Here is an 18,559-nt window from a genome sequence, read left to right as displayed (position 1 = left end):
TCTAGAAAATTTTCTTGAATTATTTTGTTGATGATTTCTTTCCTTTTGTTTTTTCTACTTTGTCTTTCTAGAATTCCTAATGATTACATACTACATATTCTGGACCGGATCTTTTAATTTTCTTGTTTTTACTCTGACCTTTCAATTCTTTTTCTTTTATGCTCCTTTTTAAAAGGAATTTCCTTAGCTTTATTTTCTACCCTGCAATTTTCGTATTTGTAATCATTTTTATTTTCAAGACCTTAGTCTTGGTGCATATCTCTTTGTCATTTCTTCCCTTCTTCCCCCAAATGAGGGCTTCCTGTTCTTATTCCATGGATGCACTATCTTCTGTTGTTAATTCCCTGAAAGTACTAGTTATATTTTATTTTTTGAAAATTTTCTTGTGTAGTCTCTGTTTCTTCTATCTTTTTTTTCCTTTTTGGTTTGGTCTCTCGTTTTTTTATTGTCCTTGGTCATCTGCTTACATGTAAGAGTGAAACACTCCTAATAAAGTAATAAACACTTATAGAATGCTTAGAGTGTGCCAGAAACTGTGGTGCTTCATCTATTTAATTTATTTAATCCTCATAATGATTTTAAGAGCTAGCTACCATTATTATTATTAGTAGTAGTGTCTCTATTTGACAGATGAGGAAACTGAGGTACACAGTGTTTAAATAACTTGCCCAATGTAACACAGTTAAGTAGCAGAACTAGAATTTGAATCTTAGGCAACCTGACTTGATAGTCTTTTCTTTTAGCCTTTATACTATTCATTTTCTTACTGAAATCAGGAGCAAATAGGAAATTCTGTGCGTGTGTATAGGATTTGTCAAAGTAGTGTTACCTGAGTGAACTTTTTTTTTTTTTCTTGTGGTGCCTCTGATGAGGTCCTTTTTTATGAGTAGATTGGATTCACCAGAGAAGAATCTTCTAATCTGATGACTTGAGATTGAAACCTAGCTGCTGGTAGTTTGGTTGCCAAGTGATGAAGAGGTCTGGCGGAATGGGTCTAAGTATTGAATACAACTTTGACTTAGTCCAGCTGTCTCAGTGTCCTCTAATCCAGAGACCTTTGTCTTTACCCTTTCCAAGGAATAAACCCAGTCTTCTGCTGTGATGAAAAACTCTAAGCTGTCCTGTTATGCAGATTGTGGAAGGAGAGCTTGGGATCTATCTGCCACTCTTATTTTACTCAACTTTCCTTACTTTTACTCAACTTTCATTGACATGCATTCCTATGCCTTTTGTGAATTCTTTGATATAAATGTGATTGATTCTTTTTTTCTCCACTGGTGGTTTTAGATTCATCTTTCTTGTATTTGCTTTCAAAATTTTTTGCAGTGTTCTCATTTTACATTCTCTTTGACCCTGTGTTTATGCAGAAACAAACAATTAAAAGAAATCTTTGCTACCTTTTAGGAAATGACAAATAAAATGCATGTTCTTAATGCGCCATTTAAAATTCTTTGTTATGTCTGTTGAAATAGACTTCAAATATCCCCCACCCAAAGCATTTCATGCTGCTCCTATTAGATAATATCACCATCTGAAAGTCTTTCTTTCCACCTTAGACATTTTTTCTTCTTGCTTAAGCCTCTTTTATAGCTCATATTATTAAAATTTGCATGGTTTTCTACACTCTTCTCCCCATCCACTCTCCCCAGATGATAACACCTTGAGGATCTTGACTGCTCATATCTACAGAGTTGCTTAATAAAAATTTGTTACATTAAGTGTTGTATATATGTTTTTCTTATAAAATATCAGTGATATATTAAATACTGAGAATAATAAAGGAGGGAATTTATACATTAGTGCAACAGAAGAGATCAAATTCAGATATAAAGAAGTCTGAGAATTCTTAAACTAGATACTGTGAAATCTTCCAATGTAGATACCTAATCATAACAAAGTATACATCTTATCTCCTGCCATGCCACAAGAGGTAAACTGCATGATCTGTCAATTTTTTGGTCAGGCTCATGACTCTAACTTACGTGACAGGTATATTTGGTGTTGCTGTATGTTATTTGTAGTTTAATGGGGTATAATGTTAAAAGCTAGAAATATTTTTAAAAATGAAAAATACATTTTAGATAAAATAATGTTTTAAATGTGCTGGCATAGCTAAATCTGTAAAGAAGACCACACTTGTAATATTTCCTTTTAAAAACTAATTTTTAGTTTTTGCATTTAGTAAAATTGATTTTTACAAATCAGTACTGTTAGTATTACTTTCTCCTGCTCTTTGTAATGCTTGAAAAGAAACAGGAACTATTGCAGGATTTGAAACTAAATTGTTTGGAGAAATGTTAATGCTTTAAAATAATATTTCTTTAATTGTATTTGAAGAAACTCAAGACACATTTATCTTTTTATTTTTTTAAGTTTATTTATTTTGAGAGAGAGAAAGAGAGCCGGGGGGGGAGGGCAGAGAGAGAAAAAGAGAGAGAATCCCAAGCAGGCTCTGCAGTGTCAGCACAGAACCCAAAGCAGGGCTCTATCTCGGTCTCAGGAAATGTGGGATTAGGATCTTCGTGAGCACCCTAGGTGCCCCAAGACACATTTATCTTTTAAAATGTGTTAATATTTCATTTCTTTGAAGATGAAGTAGAAGATTATCATCTGCATTTTAATATGTAAAGGTTGTTGGGGTTTGTAAAACATCAGTGGTCATTAATATATTCTTTTGTAGAGTTAAATAATTACTTAGAAAACTGATGGTATTTGGTTAATTACCACAGGCAAACAAGCTGAAATGATTATTAAACATGGCTATTTATTTTTGTTTGCAAGTTTTCTGGTGTCTTACAAATAATTTATTGGGGTATGATTTACAAAACACATAGAAGCATTACTCTAGAAATTCTATATTTTTGAACCCGTATTATTTGGATATATTGTGTTAGATGCTAAAAATATTTTTTAATTGTCTCCTGAGATTCGTGGGATACATGTGGAAAACACAAACTTAGTGTTTATAGTTAGACTTGGTTAATTCTCAGTATCCATATCAGTTTTATTTCATAATTTCTTCATGAAAATGTAATCACATACAGATTTCTATTTGCTTGCAACAGAGAATTACTGTGAATTCCATTTTAAACTAACCACCATCAAAAGTTTCTGAAAGTCTGGTTTGTATTTTTTAAGTGTTGTATGTTGATGACTTGGTTAGCTTTGATTTTTTTGACAAATACATCTTTTAAAAATATTTCATCAAACTATTAAATTGTAGGTAATGGTGACAACAGTGGTATCTCATTTTGATTAATTTAATGTCTTTCCTTTTTATAATGTACTTCTGTCTGCATATATTCCTTTCAGTGTCCATATCTAGTGAGTTTCTCTGAAGATAAATTTTTTTGTCTATTAAAACAAAACCCTTGAGATTGTGTTTCACTGTGTATTTTTCTTTGACTAGTTTTTGAATTTATTTTTGAAGGCATTGATGTTAATTTAATTGACGAAGCAAGACATGGCTAAAGATGACTACTGCTTTATCATTTAAAGCGAAGTGCCATATGAAAATGCCTTTAGAATTATTGCTTAACATGATTTAATTTGTTTTGCTGTGGGTTTTAGAAGTTGAAGAAGGTTGTTTTCCTGTAATCAAGTTCATGTTGTATTAGTGAGTCAAGGAAATGATAATTAATAATTTGGATAAGTTCACTTTTGAAAGATAAGAAAGGAAACCAGTTATTATTGACCAGAGTGTACTTGTGGCCACTGAATCACAATTTGTTGTATTTTTTATTTAAATGTATACCATCTATTGCTTGTTTTATTTTTCCAGGCTTTTTGGGTTTTTTTAGTGGTTTGTAAGATAAAAGCTTTTTCTCTTTATTCTTTTTAAAGCCCAGGTACTCATGGTTTTTCCTTCCATTTTTATGATACACATTTAGGACAAAGTAAAAGCATGTATTATCTTACTGCTTGTCTGTCTTACATAGTTTCAGTGTAAAGAAGAGAGGAATTCAGGATATTCACTTGTGTTTTTCTCTTCCCTGGTCTCCCGTGAATACATGACTTGATTTATCTTGATCAGCCTAGTAACTTGCTCCACATTTTTCCAAAAGTGCAAAGCAGTTTCAGCTAAAAATAACACATATCAAAATGCTCCAGAAGTTGTGGCCACAGCTCAAAAATGCTGATCAATTTTGAAAATCTAAATCAACCTCGGCCATGAAACCGAAGGAAGAACCTTTGTGGTAGGGGACAGATTTCCAAAAATTCACCACAGTCCTGTTCTTAGCTGGAGTTTGTGCTGATGTTGCCAGACAACTGAGGAATAGATGCAAAAAGCAGGAAGCATTATTGAATTGTGCCCTAGCGCCAATTTGGGAAAAGCAAATTAAAATGTAAAAGAATATTTTTCCACTCCTGGCGTCTCCACACAAAATGGCAAAATACATGGTTGCTGAAAAAGTCACAGAAATTGCTAATTTTGCCTGAATGGCAAATTTTGCCAAAAAACCCCTCAGTCTTTTTGCATTAAAAAATGAACACCCATATAGTTTTAAAAAAGTAGTTTTTAAAAACCCAAATGAAATAGTTTTAGTTTACAAGTCAAAATGTATATGAATTTAAGTCAGAAAAATATTTTGACATAAATAACTGTGTGTGGGCTTGTTTTTAATGTCTTTTGATTTTTCAGGTGCACTTGAAGAATGGATGATGATGATTTTGGTGGTTTTGAGGTATGTGCAATTACCTTATTTTGCTTATGTAATTGCTTTAACTTTGTGGGATTATAATCGAGTATACTGTTTGAAAATGTATTATTTATCATTGATATTTATGATAATTTCTTGATCATCTTTAATGTAACACTGGAATAAAAAATGAAATCAAGGGAAATTAAAATGTATCTCTTTTGAAAGATAAAAATGATTTATTATTATTGAACATATGTTCATGCCCGTCAGAATGGTTTAAATTGAGGTAATTAAGTGCTACTAGTGGAAACAATAAAGACGTTTTAAAAATTGTCAACTGATGATTTTGCTGGGATGCATTTCTATTAGGAAATACTTATGAGATGAGGGATGAGTATTGCCGATCTGTCATATATATTCATGTTTACACCTGTAATGAGTTGATTTAGTATATTAAATACATAGCCTTTTGGTGGCTTATAGAGCTAATTAGTTATGTTTGTGTTGTTAGATTATTCTTTCAGGTTTGAGTTGGAGGCTTTGTAAGTGGAAATTGTTAGCTGAAGAAGCACTGTCTTTTCCTTAATCCTTTTCAGTGTGTGTTCATTTTATTGAAATATTTTGTAACCCAGTTATTTTTATGGAGCCAGTATAGTCTTGCAGGAAAATCTCTGGATTAGGAGTCAGGATGCCTGAGCTCAAGTCCTGGAACTACTAAGTGAGCTCTGTGATTTTTTTTTTTTTTTTTAGTAAGATTTTCATCTACTTTGGAATTTGGTAAAAAGGAGATTTTATTTTTTATTAAAAAAGGGGGAATTTAATTAATGACATTAATAGGAAAAACAAGATATTAAATATATACTCAGTATTCTGAATATCATGAAAGAATGGAGTGAAGTTTTTAGATTAGGGTCCTTTTCTCATCCATTGATCTTTACCTGTCAAAATGGTTATATTTGGAATATGAGCATACCTGTATTGTGTATTTCATCTAAAACTGGTGTTTGTTAAGCATATTTGTATGTTTTTTTCCATTTTCTTTAATATTTTGGGTTTTGCTGGATATTTAATCTTTTACTGAAAAGTAATATTTAAAATTTTGTTGAAATTTCTTCCATTTTGAGGATTATATATGTTTCAGATATCATATTAGTTTATTATTTAGAAGTTGTCATTTATTTGAAGTTTAAAACGTAGTATGGTCTCCTTTATTTAAACCATGCTTGATTATTTATTATATCAGAGAAAAATAAAGTGGGTAATTTACCTCAGAGTAAAATTATACTTAATTGTTGCAGTCAATGGATCTATTCCTTTCAGTATTAAATATTTACAATGTTAACCAATATTCTAATTTAATTGGTTATTAGGTTTCTTTTTTTTTTACATCCAGTTGTAGAAATATGGAAGGTCTCTATCCTTGGTTATATAAATCATGTTCATTTTTCATAGTTTATAGATAATACTTACTACATTCTACGTCACTTAGCTTCCATGGCAGATTGCCTCAATTGACTTCTTTTTGGCTGAAACTCATTGCGGAATCCAAACTGAAATTCTGGTTCCTTTTCTCAGTAATGATTTTGCTGTGACCTGGACACTTAAGGGAGAGAACACTCTTCACTCTTACCCACAAACTCAGCAGTCAGTAATTGACTGTCTTTTACTTTTAAAACGGTTTAATAGGAAGGTTGCTTAATTTAAAACATCAGCTTTAGGAATTTTCTAAATGTTGATTGCCAGTTCATCCACCTGGTAGATTATTCAATAATACAGATGTATAATCTATATTATTTTAATCTATTTCTTTAGATTGATCTCAATTAGCTTTTGTGCTAATTAATGAAAAAGATTTGGTATCAATGCTTTTAAAGTAAAATATTTTTTTTCTTATATACATGAGCCAATTTGTGGTGATTTTGTTTAGAGTTCTTAGATATAAAGTTCACAAGTGAAAATGTGATCAAGGATATACAAAATAAAAAATTCATTGGCAAGAGATATATTTTAGTAAGGAAGGAAGGTTTTTACTTAAAAATAATGCAGCCTGAATACTGGAGGTGGTGAGTAGTGGTTGGGTGGTAGCAATGAAGACCGAAAAGCAGTTGTCAGTAATTTGGAGAGTCTATCACAGAGAATATGCTTGTAGAGTTTGGAAGCTTTGCTTGATTGCAAATAGCATTTCTACTTTTTAAGTCTTCTGAAATAAATTTGCCTTTTTTTCCTAGGCTGCAGAGATTTTTGATGGTGGAAATGGTGAAACCCAAACTATATCTCCTGCTATTCCTTGGGCTGCTTTTCCTACAGGTACTACTATGCAGTAAGAGAGATTTTTTTTTGGACATTTTTGCCTTTCTTTGAAAGCCTCTTTTTATTTTGCACTTGACCTTCTTTGATCTGAAAAATGGAATGACCCAGATTTTATTTAGGTTTTTCTCATAACAGATTATAAATTGCGTAACAAATTCTGCAGTGTGGCTTGAGGTATGATTCCAAAAATGATATCATGAACATTAAATGAAATTAAAGTATAATTTACATTTCCTAATTCATCTTAGCTTTAGAAAAATGAGGTACCAAATAATATTTTTAGACTGTCCAGTTCATTAATAAAAGACTTCTTATATTCTAAAAATAACCTAAAGTAATTTTACATCTTCACCAGTATTTAAATTTAGAATTTTTTTTTTTTAGGAAGGTTATTCATAAGTATTAAAAATAAAAATTTAGCTATCCAAGAAATCAAATGCAAAAATAAATTAGATGTATTTAGATGTATTTTATGGAAGACCTAATATTCAATATTAATATAATCCATATATAAATAATATTTTGAATTTTCTAGACTTTTTGTTCTGCCAAATCGTTGTAAAGTTGGAAGTATAGGATGAAAGTATCCTTTAGCAGCTCTGTTTAGTCTTAGATTATTAGGATTATTCATCCTACAAATATTTTTCCAGTGCTTATTACACATTAGGTAATAGGGGAATGTGTCTTTTACTTCAAGAGAAGATAGGGCAGGCACATACATCCTTGTAATGTGAAGCAGATTTGAGATTTGGAAAGAATGATGATTTTATTGTCCATTCATTTAGCAAATGTTTATTTCAAGCCTGGCATGAGTCAAGTACTGTCCTTGAAGCTCAGTGTATATTATTGATCTGAACTTTGAAAGATATTTATGATTTCAGTAGGCATAGAAGGGAGAATGGGGAAGGATTTTGAGGGGAGAAAAATAAGTGAAACAAAGATACAAATGTGGGAAAGAGGGTGACATAGGATGCTCATTCTTGTTTGAGGGCTTTATGTATGTTGTTTCCTTTGCCTGGAATTTCTCGCCTTGCTCCCCACTGCCACTCTCTCCTGCTCCTTTACTATACTAACTCCTCTATTTGTTTTATGTGTTGATTTATGCTTTAATAATGTCTTTTTCTGGGAAGCCTTCCCAGAGAACCTTCCCACAGCCATGTACACCTATTTTTTGACTTGTATTTTAGGTTGTAAGTTTTCTGGGGTTAGGCAGTATGTCTGTTTGTCCTATTGTTACGTCTTAAATGCCGAACATAGTGCCAAGTTTATAGCTGGTCCTCAATAAATATTCATAGAAAGAATAATTAAAGAAAAAATGAATGAATAATTGAATGAATGACAACTACGGTGACAGTGGAAATGAATAGGAAGAATTGGAATAAGGAGACTTAAAGAACAGTTTAAGGATTTCCAGTGTATTGTCACACATTTATTTGTTGTAAAGTAGGTAGGCTAGCTCCAGTATACTTCTTGTACAAATTGTGGTTTGTAAAAGTTTGGAGGTGGATACAGATAATTATGTTTAGGAATGAAATCTAGTCTTTCAGGTTATATTTCCATTTTTTTTCCAGTTTCTCTTTTTTTGGGGGAGAAAAAACCCTTCAACATCCAGAGGGCTGTCTGGGTGACTGGATGTGAGGGAGAAAGAGGAGTCAAAATTGATTTTTGAGATTTCAAGCCTTGGTTCTGAAGGGATGGTATTACTTTGAATAGATACAGAGACTTTTAAAAAGTTGGTTTGGGACACTATGAAGCCTGATGAATTTGTCCTAGACATGTATGTGTATTTCAGGTACATAGAGTTCAGGAAAAAGGTTAGGGCTGGAGTTCTTGGTTTGGGAGTTTTTTCCTGGATATGACAGTTGAAGTTGTAGGAGATAACGGGGAAACGGATGTAAAGAGAATAGGGTCGAGTAGAGAAACTTAGATGTCCTTAGTTGGGGAACAGGAGGAAGAAGAGACAGATGATTGAGAGATAAGGAGAGTACAGGCAAGGCATCAGGAGTAGAACATTTCAAAGAAGGTATGGTCATTGGCATCAAAGGCTGTATGTAGCAAGGTCAGTGAGGTTGGAGACTGAGAAAAAACCTACAGTCAGAAATGACTTTTAAAGAAATGGTTTCAGTAGATTGGAAGTTGACAAATAGTACTTCTTTACTTATGTGTGAAAGTAAAGACAGAATCTGTTTTGCTACAATTATTGTGGCAGTGTAGTAAACAATTGTGTATTGCGGGCAGGTTATCTAATTCCTGTTCTCCAAGAATGAACGGTATATGTCACATCTGCGTTTCTATGTATTTGTAGGTCAGGTTCTCAAAGCTTAATAGAATTAAAGAACAATTCCTTTAGTGTGTGCATTCATAACACACACACACACACACACACACTCACTCACACACAGTTTCTCCCTCACTCCCTTAACAAGTCAGATCTGGAGTCTTTCTGAATTTCCTCGGTGACTGGTAGAAGTGGAGGTAAATAAACCTGGCCGCAAGCTGAAGTTAAGGCATTGTAGATGCTTGCTCAGAGAAAGCAATCTTTCTCTTTTGTTAAAGATGGTTTCTCTTCCTCTGCTTGCTGGTGGTGTTTGCCTCCGATTCAGGTATCCAGAAGTTGTTTACACAAGAGTGATCTGAACAACCTACTTAGTGTAACAGTTTAATCATTTCCATACTAAGGTCTAGAGAAATAGGAAGCTTTAAGAGATCTAAAGTAGATTCTTTTCGGTTTAAGAAAAGACTAATACTCTCTTTTTGTCTGGTTTTCTACCTATACCCTAGCAGTCTGTAATCTATATGAAAAATATTTTTCAAACAGATGAATATTAATCAAGTTTTACCACAGCTTAAAATCCAAGAAGATTACTCAGAAACATTTGGCTTAATTTTTTAAAGTACTTGGGGGAGAATAGAAATTCTCCTTTTTGGGGTTAGGATAAAAGATTTTAAGTAAAGAATGTAGTAGGCTTAGTGTGACTAATGATTATCTTGCTGCAGGGCTGGCAGTTAGTTGGAGGATGATTTCATAATAGCAACTGGGATAATGGACTGATAAACAGTGTCTGTTTGCAGCTTACAATACTGTTAATGAACTGAAGTGCCTCAAAACGTGCGTCTCACTCACTATTAGGATCATTTACACAGTGGGACTTTATGAAATGCTAGTTTCTGTGTAGAGCTGATGATGATATTAAAAAACTGCCAGTGAGAATAAATGAAAGGCACATGTTAGTTCTGTATTCAAATTGTTACCTCTAAGCCCATATCTTATCAGGGAATGGCATTTAACCTGTAAAACGTGTCTCCACTCTTCCATCATCCTGGGAGTTGGAGAGTATAAGTAAGAGATGAGTGAATATGAGGTTATCCATCTCCTTTTCTTTCTGCCTTTATGGTCAGCAAAAGTGTGGTAATTATTACTTTATTTTAGTGAAAGGTACTCAATGAGAAGAGTTGCTTTTATCAAGCATTTTCCTATCTCATAGCCTTTCCTTCTAGCTTAACTTCCATGGTTATCTTTTTTGTTTTTTAATGTTTACTTATTTTTGAGAGACAGAATAACAGAGCGTGAGTAGGGGAGGGGCAGAGAGAGAAGGAGACACAGAATCTGAAGCAGGCTTCAGGCTCTGAGCTTTTGGCACAGAGCCCCATGCAGGGCTTGAATTCATGAACTGCGAGATCATGCCCTGAGCTGAAGCTGGCCACTTAACCAACTGAGCCACTCAGGCGCCCCAATGGTTATTCTTTTTGAATAGTTAGGCTTGTGGCCTAACTTTGATCTACATTTTGTCTCTAGATGATGTCTATTATCACTTTGCTATTACTCTAATAGTCATAACTTCCCTCATCTCTCTCCTATCTGCTTTCTTGAATCTCAGTTTTCTTTTAAAATAAGATATAGACCTTTTACTGAATCCATATCTCATAACTGCTCTTTCTTCTGAGCTACCATATCAGTTTTTTTCTGTACAGCTCGCTTGGCACTTAGGTAATGCCAACTTATTGTCAAATTGGTTTCCATACAATACCCAGTGCTCTTCCCCACAAGTGCCCTCCTCCGTCACCACCACCTCTTTTCCCCACCTCCTCCTTCCCCTTCAACTGTCAGAGAACCCAGAACGGGGCCCACAAATGTATGGCCAATTAATTTTTGACAAAGCAGGAAAGAGTATGTGATGGAAAAAAGGCTGCCTCTTTAGCAGGTGGTGCTGGGAGAACTGGGCAGTAACATGCAGAAGAATGAAACTAGACCACTTTCTTACACCATACACAAAAATTAACTCAAAATGGCTGAAGGACTTGAATGTGAGACAGGAAACCATCAAAACCCTCGAGGAAAAAGTAGGAAAACACCTCCTAGACCACCACCGCAGCAAATTCCTACTCAACACATCCCCAAAGGCAAGGGAAATGAGAGCAAAACTGAACTCTTGGGACTTCATCAAGATAAAAAGCTTCTGCACTGCAAAGGAAACAATCAAGAAAACTAATAGGCAGCCGACAGAATGGGAAAAGATAGTTGCAAATGACATATCAGATAAAGGGCTAGTATCGAAAATCTACAAGGAACTCACCAAACTTCACACCCACAAAACAAATAACCCAGTGAAGAAATGGGCAGAAGACATGAACAGACACTTCTCCAAAGAGGACATCCAGATGTACTAATTTATATTTAAAAAATCTCTTTTATCATTATCACTGCTACCTTTAAATGTATACTTTAGATTCAACCTTGGTAGGTAGACCCTATATTTAAACCTTTATGAATCCTAAGTAGTTATTTAGTATTTTACCTTGGTAATAAATAATGCCCAGTAATTATTTCTTGATGATTAGTAGAATAGATTTGCTTTCAAAAGTTAACTCTTTTTAAAAAAAGTTTTTCTTTTAATTCCAGTTAATTAACATGCAGTGTTATGTTAGTTTCGGGTATACAATGTAGTGATACAACAAGTAACTCTTTTTAAGTATTTTTACTTCTTTGGAGGTAATTAAGTAGTCTTTCAACCACAAGGTGGAGGAAGGCAACCCTAAACTTGCCTTAAAAAATATAGTAATCTTGGAAGTCTTAGATAATTGCTCAAATATGGCAAAGAAGGTATACTTTAGGGACCAGTTAACTCTCCCGATCATTCCTAATACAGACAAATGACCTGGAAATAATGATTAACAAGAGTAGTCACAGATTTGTAGAAAGAGAGAATCGCTATTTTGCTAAAGGTTTTTGTTGTTGCTGTTGTTGTTTTCCTGATTTCTTGTCTGGTCCTACTGTGTGTTAGCAGATAACAGTCAAGGATGCTAGACTAAATTTTAGTTAAAAAATTCAGGTTCTAGAAGTAATAATAGTATACATTTTTTTCCCTCCCTCTTATTTATGTTTCTAAACATTTCCCGAAGAAAAATCATTCCAGATTTTGCATAATATGTAATATCAGAAAGTTTTTGAGTTAACAACTTATAGAACTGTATTTTATAGAATAAGGGTTTTTTTCTTTTTCTAGGGCAAAGAAATCTTGTATTTTTGAAATCATTTTCAAGTATCTTTCATAAATTTGTATAGGACTGGTAATGCTCTACTTTAAAACATTTTTTTTTCTTAATGTTTTTCTTAATGTTTCGAGAGGGAGAGAAACAGGGCAGGCAGGGGAGGGGCAGAGAGAGAGCGAGACACAGAATCCGAAGCAGGCTCCCGGCTCTGCACTGTCAGCACAGAGCCCAATGTGGGGCTCAAACTTATGGACTATTAGATCATGACCTGAGATGAAGTGAGACATTTAACCGACTGAGTCACCCAGGCACCCCGGTAGTGCTCTACTTTTTAGGACTCTACCTTTTCTAAACGAATGTTTATCTTCTGATGCACGCGCGCGTGCGCGCGCACACACACACACACACACACACACATACATACATGGATGTGTGTGTGTGCGTATACATATATATATACACATATATACTCATAAATGCAAATATATGTATATATTTACATCAGAATATAGACATATATGGATGGATATTCTAATTTCTTCTCTTTTCCTCATTACCTCAATGCAATTTGTCCTTCCTACCATACCTTTCTAAAGGAAGGACTTTCTTTTTACTTGACCTTACAAGTTCTAAGAGCATTAGACCTTTAGTCTTAGTTTGGGTTCAGTATGTTTTCTGATTGCAGCAGATCGAAAGTTTTGGGATCCATGCGATTTACCTAAATTTATTCTTTAGTTTTTGGTTTGTTCATTCGTTCACTAATTCACTCATTTTGTCAGATATTTCAAAGTATGCTGTGTATCTGACACAAAGTGCTGTGTGCTGTGGACCTTATTTCATTTTCAGTGATGACATATGAAAATTGTCAGCTCAAATGAGTGAAGGTTTCATGAAGTGCATTTTTACTATTGGCAAGTGCTTTTATCAATAACTATAGCTTCAAATATTTGATACAGGTTTCATGAAAAGAGTATTTGGTCAGAAAGTGTTGTCATGTTGCCATTGTGTACAATGTGGGTGGTGCTGTTTTAGAGACAAATGACTGCTCACTTTTTACTTTTAACTGTAGAAATATAAATTGTCTAGAAGCGAGGTGGGAGGCAAAACCTTGAATACTGTCCTTTCCAATATGTTTCTAAGTTCCTTGTAGCGCTACACAGAACCACATTAGAATGCATTGACCATCAAAGGGAAAAACAAGTGGTCTAGATAGATACTTTAATCCAAATTAGCTCCCTCAAAACAGCTTATATAGAGGGCAAACTAAACTGTCTGTCACAAGCCGACGCTTTAGAAGGAGTAATGGGAATTGGACCAGCAGATGTTGAACCAAGTAACTTAGATGTGGTTCACTTTGCATCTGGAGCTATTTGCATACAAAGCCAACAGGAAAGTTCAAACATTTTTCTCAAGACATTGGCAGAGAGAAACCTGGAAGACAGATGCCTTTTTGATTTCATGGTTCAGTTTTTCCATTCTCCATTCTCCTGGCCAGGAAAACCTAGGACAACAAATCGGTCATTTTATTAATATCCCATTACTCTCCTAGCTAACCCTGTTTTTCCAGTAGAATCTGTGTTACACATCTACAAGAGCTCAAAACCTGAGTCCACACATTTTTGTTTGAGAAAACATTGTTGTGACTTTTTTCTTCAGAATAATCTGTGGTTTGTACATAGTTATAGTCAACATTAACTGAATTCATTGGTCTGATATATATCTTAGGTAAAACTTTAAAGTGACTTACATTGAAATACCTGTATTATAATAGACAGTATGGGTAATGTTTAAAAATTTCCCATCCCTTCATCATCCCTTCAACTTTGTATCCAATTAGACTTTTTTTTTTTTTTTTTTTGGGCCAGGACATAAGTTAGATTTCCACTGTAGTATAATAATTTTGTAGTATCCTTATACAGATTATTTGGATGATTACCAACTAGCTTCCTTTTGCTACTTTCTGTTGGTTATTAACTCACTCTCTTTTATTCTGGAGCCAGTTTTTATAAATGATAACTAAGATGATAGCTTCTATGAAGCTGTGAGTTATTACTGTACATGTAATATTAGTTTTCATGCGGGTTCTCAGTAATTTATGGCATTACTATCTTTATTAATACATATAGTAGGGAATATATCAGTGATATTTGTTCTAACTTTGAAGATTGGGTTTATAGTTTGTTTTAGAGTCAAATAACTCTGACTGTGGAGTGAGGAATACCGGCTTTCCCTTCAACTAACTGTGTGACTTCTCTGAAACTCAATTATTTAATCCATAAATTGAAGAACTAGATGATATTTAAGTACTCTTCCAGATTCTGAGTTCCAAGTTTATTGTTTCATTATTTTCTGTAATATGAGAAGCTTCCACGAGATGAATCACGGTGCCTGGTTTTAACTGAGCGGTCCTAGTGACCCAGCACCAATCTAATCAATCACACTCACTCTATAAATAGCTATCAACATGGAACAGAAATATTAATATGAAAAACTATCATATTTAGGAGAAATGTGTTTTTTCTATGTATTTTAATGTCAGTTACTATTTAAACTGAGTCCTACAATATTTTACGGAACAATCTTTATGTGTTCTAATTCTGAACTTGCTTTTTAAAGACAGTGGTTTGATTTTTATGATGCTATAGAGTACATTAAAATTTTTTTAAAATAGAGCTTTGTAGGGATTTTCTTGTAATACTGAGAAATGAAGTTTGGCAGCGGATCTTTTTTCTATAAGATGAAGATAGTACTCTGACTCTTTATCATCATAATCCTGAATTAGCCAAAAAACATTTTAAGCTCTTTTTGGCTCAGTAAGAGTAGGATTAATTGCTTGGTGTTCTTATACCAATTTATAAATTTCTGTTTAGCTGTCTTTCTGACTTATGTTTCTTTGGTCTCAGAAAATATACTCTTTATTGTTTTTGACAGGCAGGCATTATGCACACATATGTGGTAGTATAAATGCATGAAAGAAATGGGAAATGAAATTAAAATTTTACAGTGAAAGTTTCTTTCTATCCTTGTCCTGTAGTCCCACTCCCTTGATATAACTTGTTTTACATTTTATTTTGTAGCCCTCCAGGCATTTTACAGGAGAACAAAAACATGAATGTCTCTTCTTCTTCTTTTTACAAAGATGACCTTATACTGTTTACGAACTAACACCTCTTGCTTGTTTTCCAACAGTAACTTGGAGATCTTTTTATTGGAATACTTACAGATCTTCCTAATTCATTTGAACAGTTGCACAGCACTCTTCTCATGGGTATACCAGCATTCATGTAACTAGTCATTTTCCTCCCAGTTTCATGAGCTTCTTACATTTTTTCCCCCTTGACTTTTCCTATTATTTTGTTTCTTTTGTTCTCTTCTCATTTAATATTTTAGCAAGACTTATTTTATAGACGTATCCATTTATTGAGGTGTTTGAAAGCTTGAAAGAATCCTATTCTGTACTGTGTTCCCATATTCAGGATTATTTCTGGAGGAAGATCCCAATACAATTCAGAAAAAGGGATGCAGTGAATATTCTTGTATGTACTCTGTTTTAATATAGGTGATAGTTTATATTGTTTCTGTGAGTTAATGGGAAGGTTATTTAAAATTAACACATAGTGCACTGCTAATATGAGCAATTAGCATACTTGTTTTTTAACTCTAAATAATGTCAAATTTTATATTTATATTGTCACACAGGAATAAACATTCACCATGTTGAAGATGATGTTAATTTCATGAGTCCTTTGAAAACAAAATCTTTAGCTGATCATGGACAAATTAATGGTAGCATGGTAGATTGAAATGCTATTTAGATGTCACATTTAGATGTTTTTTATATGTAAAATATTAGAACTTGATTATAAAACCTCCAAACTAGAGACAAGCCAAATGTCAGTTGAAAGTAGAAGGTTTAATATTTTGGGGTATATTTATAAAACAGAATACTATACACTTGGAAAACTAACAAACTCTCTCTATATGCATATATACATATAATATATAAAAACTTATAACATATAATAACATACAGCATATAACAACATGGAATAATCTCATGAACATATATACTGCCCTTAGAGTATCTTTAAGAGATCAGTCAGGGGTCTCAACTGACAAACTTTTCTATAATTTCTGACCCTAGATCTGGATTCTGTGAAGTCTAGATGATCAGCCTCCTTTTGGAACAAGAATTTTGGGACTCTTGTTCTTCATGAGAACGGGAGCTCCATGTTTTGGCTAGGAAGCCAAGCTTAGGACTAGTTCTGAGTGAGCTCCGTGTCTGAATCTTGTAAGGGCAGTAGTCATCATCCTGTTCACTCTTGGCTGGCCTGGGATAGGGAGCAGGGAGTAGATCTAAGATATAGGGACTGTGGATGAATAGTGCAATGTGACGCTAGTTTAACCTAAAGTCTCTGCTATGGAGATGAGAGGCCAAAGCCAGATCTGAAGCAAACAGAACTGCTTGTGTCACTCACTCATTCTTCCCCTCTTTCTCTTTGCCCCTGAGATTCTTGTTTTGGACACCTAGCCCTTGCTGTAGCTAGAAACAATAAGTTCTTCTATTTTGGGAATTCTCAGGTGGCCAGATGGATGGGGCCTGCAGGAACAGGAGACGGACAGGACAGTGGAATCAGCAGAACCAAGGACTCTGACCTGTACTGCACACACATGGCTTGATGTCTCTGGACGGGTGTCTGTAATGAACAGTGCTGTTGCTCATGAGGATTTTTAAGCAGCTTGCATCATTTTGCTCAGACAGGTTGCGTTTTCTGGCACTTCCTTCTTTGTTTTGATAGTTGGGTTATTTGATTGTCTCAAACAGTGTGTCTGTCCTACTCTCAATGCTATTTTTTGTAGGCACTGCTTTCCTGGTGTTTCCTCTTTGGGGAGTACCATGATTCCATGAGATTTTTGAGTCTTCAGATCCTTTTCTCCTCCTGTTCCCTCTTTGTGGTTCTTTATTCCATGATCCACCCATCAGCAAATTCTGCAGGTTCCAAGTTTTATCAAACAACGGGATTTTTTCACTGCTGTCTGCTTCGCTTGCTACTGCACCAGTGGGAGCCATCATTGTGTCCTTTCCAGATGACTTCAGCAGCTTTTTCCCTGCAAATACTTCTCCTCCCTTTCCTCTTTTTTTTAAAGTGACACCTAGATGGCGAGAGGACAGTGAGAACTCAGTAAATATTGGTGAATGTGGAATTTTATTTTAAAGTTTAGAAGTGTTTAGAATTTTTTCATTTTTGTGGATTCCTGAATATTGGAGTATAGAACAGTTGGCTAAAATTTTGGAAGTTATAATTTTGACTATCATGATATTCCTCTGAATATTTTGATGTAATCTCTACTTTGAGTACTAAACATTGACATCTTATTAGGATATTCTCTTGATATATCATGTAAACTAACTGCAGTTATAAAATAGTGTATAATTTGGGCATTGCTATTGTGTCTAATCAAAGTCTTTATTAATCCAACCCTGGGGTGCCTGGGTGGCTCAGTCGGTTGAGCGTCGGCTTCGGCTCAGGTCATGATCTCCCGGTTCATGGGTTCAAGCCCCGTGTTGGGCCCTGTGCTGACAGCTAGCTCAGAGCCTGGAGCCTGCTTCAGATTCTGTATCTCCCTCTCTCTCTGACCCTCCCCTGCTTGTGCTGTCTTTCTCTGTCTCTCAAAAATAAATAAAAAACATTTAAAAAAGAAATAAAAAATCCAACCCTGATTTCTATAATTAATTTACATTACAATATAGCCTTATAGCCAATATATACTAAGACTTTTCTTTACTATGAAAACATTGATTAGGTGAAGACAAAATCATTTTTAATAATTTCATTGAGAAAAATCTTCATTTAAGTTAAAACTGATAAGTTTTTGAAGTTTACTTTCTTGAATTGAATGTGATAAAGGTTAGTTTTATTGTGTACCTCCTTAGATGAATTGTTTTGGATAATGAACCTTTAATAATGGCCAAGTAATTTTAGGACCAACAATATAGAGCCTGCTTAAAATAGTTAGAAATTGGAACAGAAAGGTTAGGGATATACTTTAGAAATGTAAATAAATAGTGGAAGTTTTACTTAATCTTAATCCTATAGAAATTTTGACTATAGAAA

At 34.1% G+C, this 18,559-nt stretch overlaps 1 protein-coding gene across 3 annotated transcripts in view; it reads left to right on the top strand.

Annotated features, from left to right (window-relative positions):
* Positions 1 to 18,559, top strand: part of CCDC91 (coiled-coil domain containing 91) — a 329,701-nt gene that overhangs the window by 74,048 nt on the left and 237,094 nt on the right. For all 3 annotated transcript variants that reach the window (XM_029954362.1, XM_029954358.1, XM_029954359.1), the window contains exons 2-3: positions 4,643 to 4,685; positions 6,872 to 6,950. In XM_029954362.1, the coding sequence (XP_029810222.1) occupies positions 4,656 to 4,685; positions 6,872 to 6,950 (109 nt within the window). In that variant the 5' untranslated portion in view covers positions 4,643 to 4,655. The remainder of the gene's footprint in view (positions 1 to 4,642; positions 4,686 to 6,871; positions 6,951 to 18,559) is intronic.

This window comes from Suricata suricatta, chromosome 10, assembly GCF_006229205.1.
Source record: "Suricata suricatta isolate VVHF042 chromosome 10, meerkat_22Aug2017_6uvM2_HiC, whole genome shotgun sequence".
NCBI lineage: Eukaryota > Metazoa > Chordata > Mammalia > Carnivora > Herpestidae > Suricata > Suricata suricatta.
Note: the sequence above shows the minus strand (reverse complement) of the source record. Positions and strands in the feature narration are given on the sequence as shown.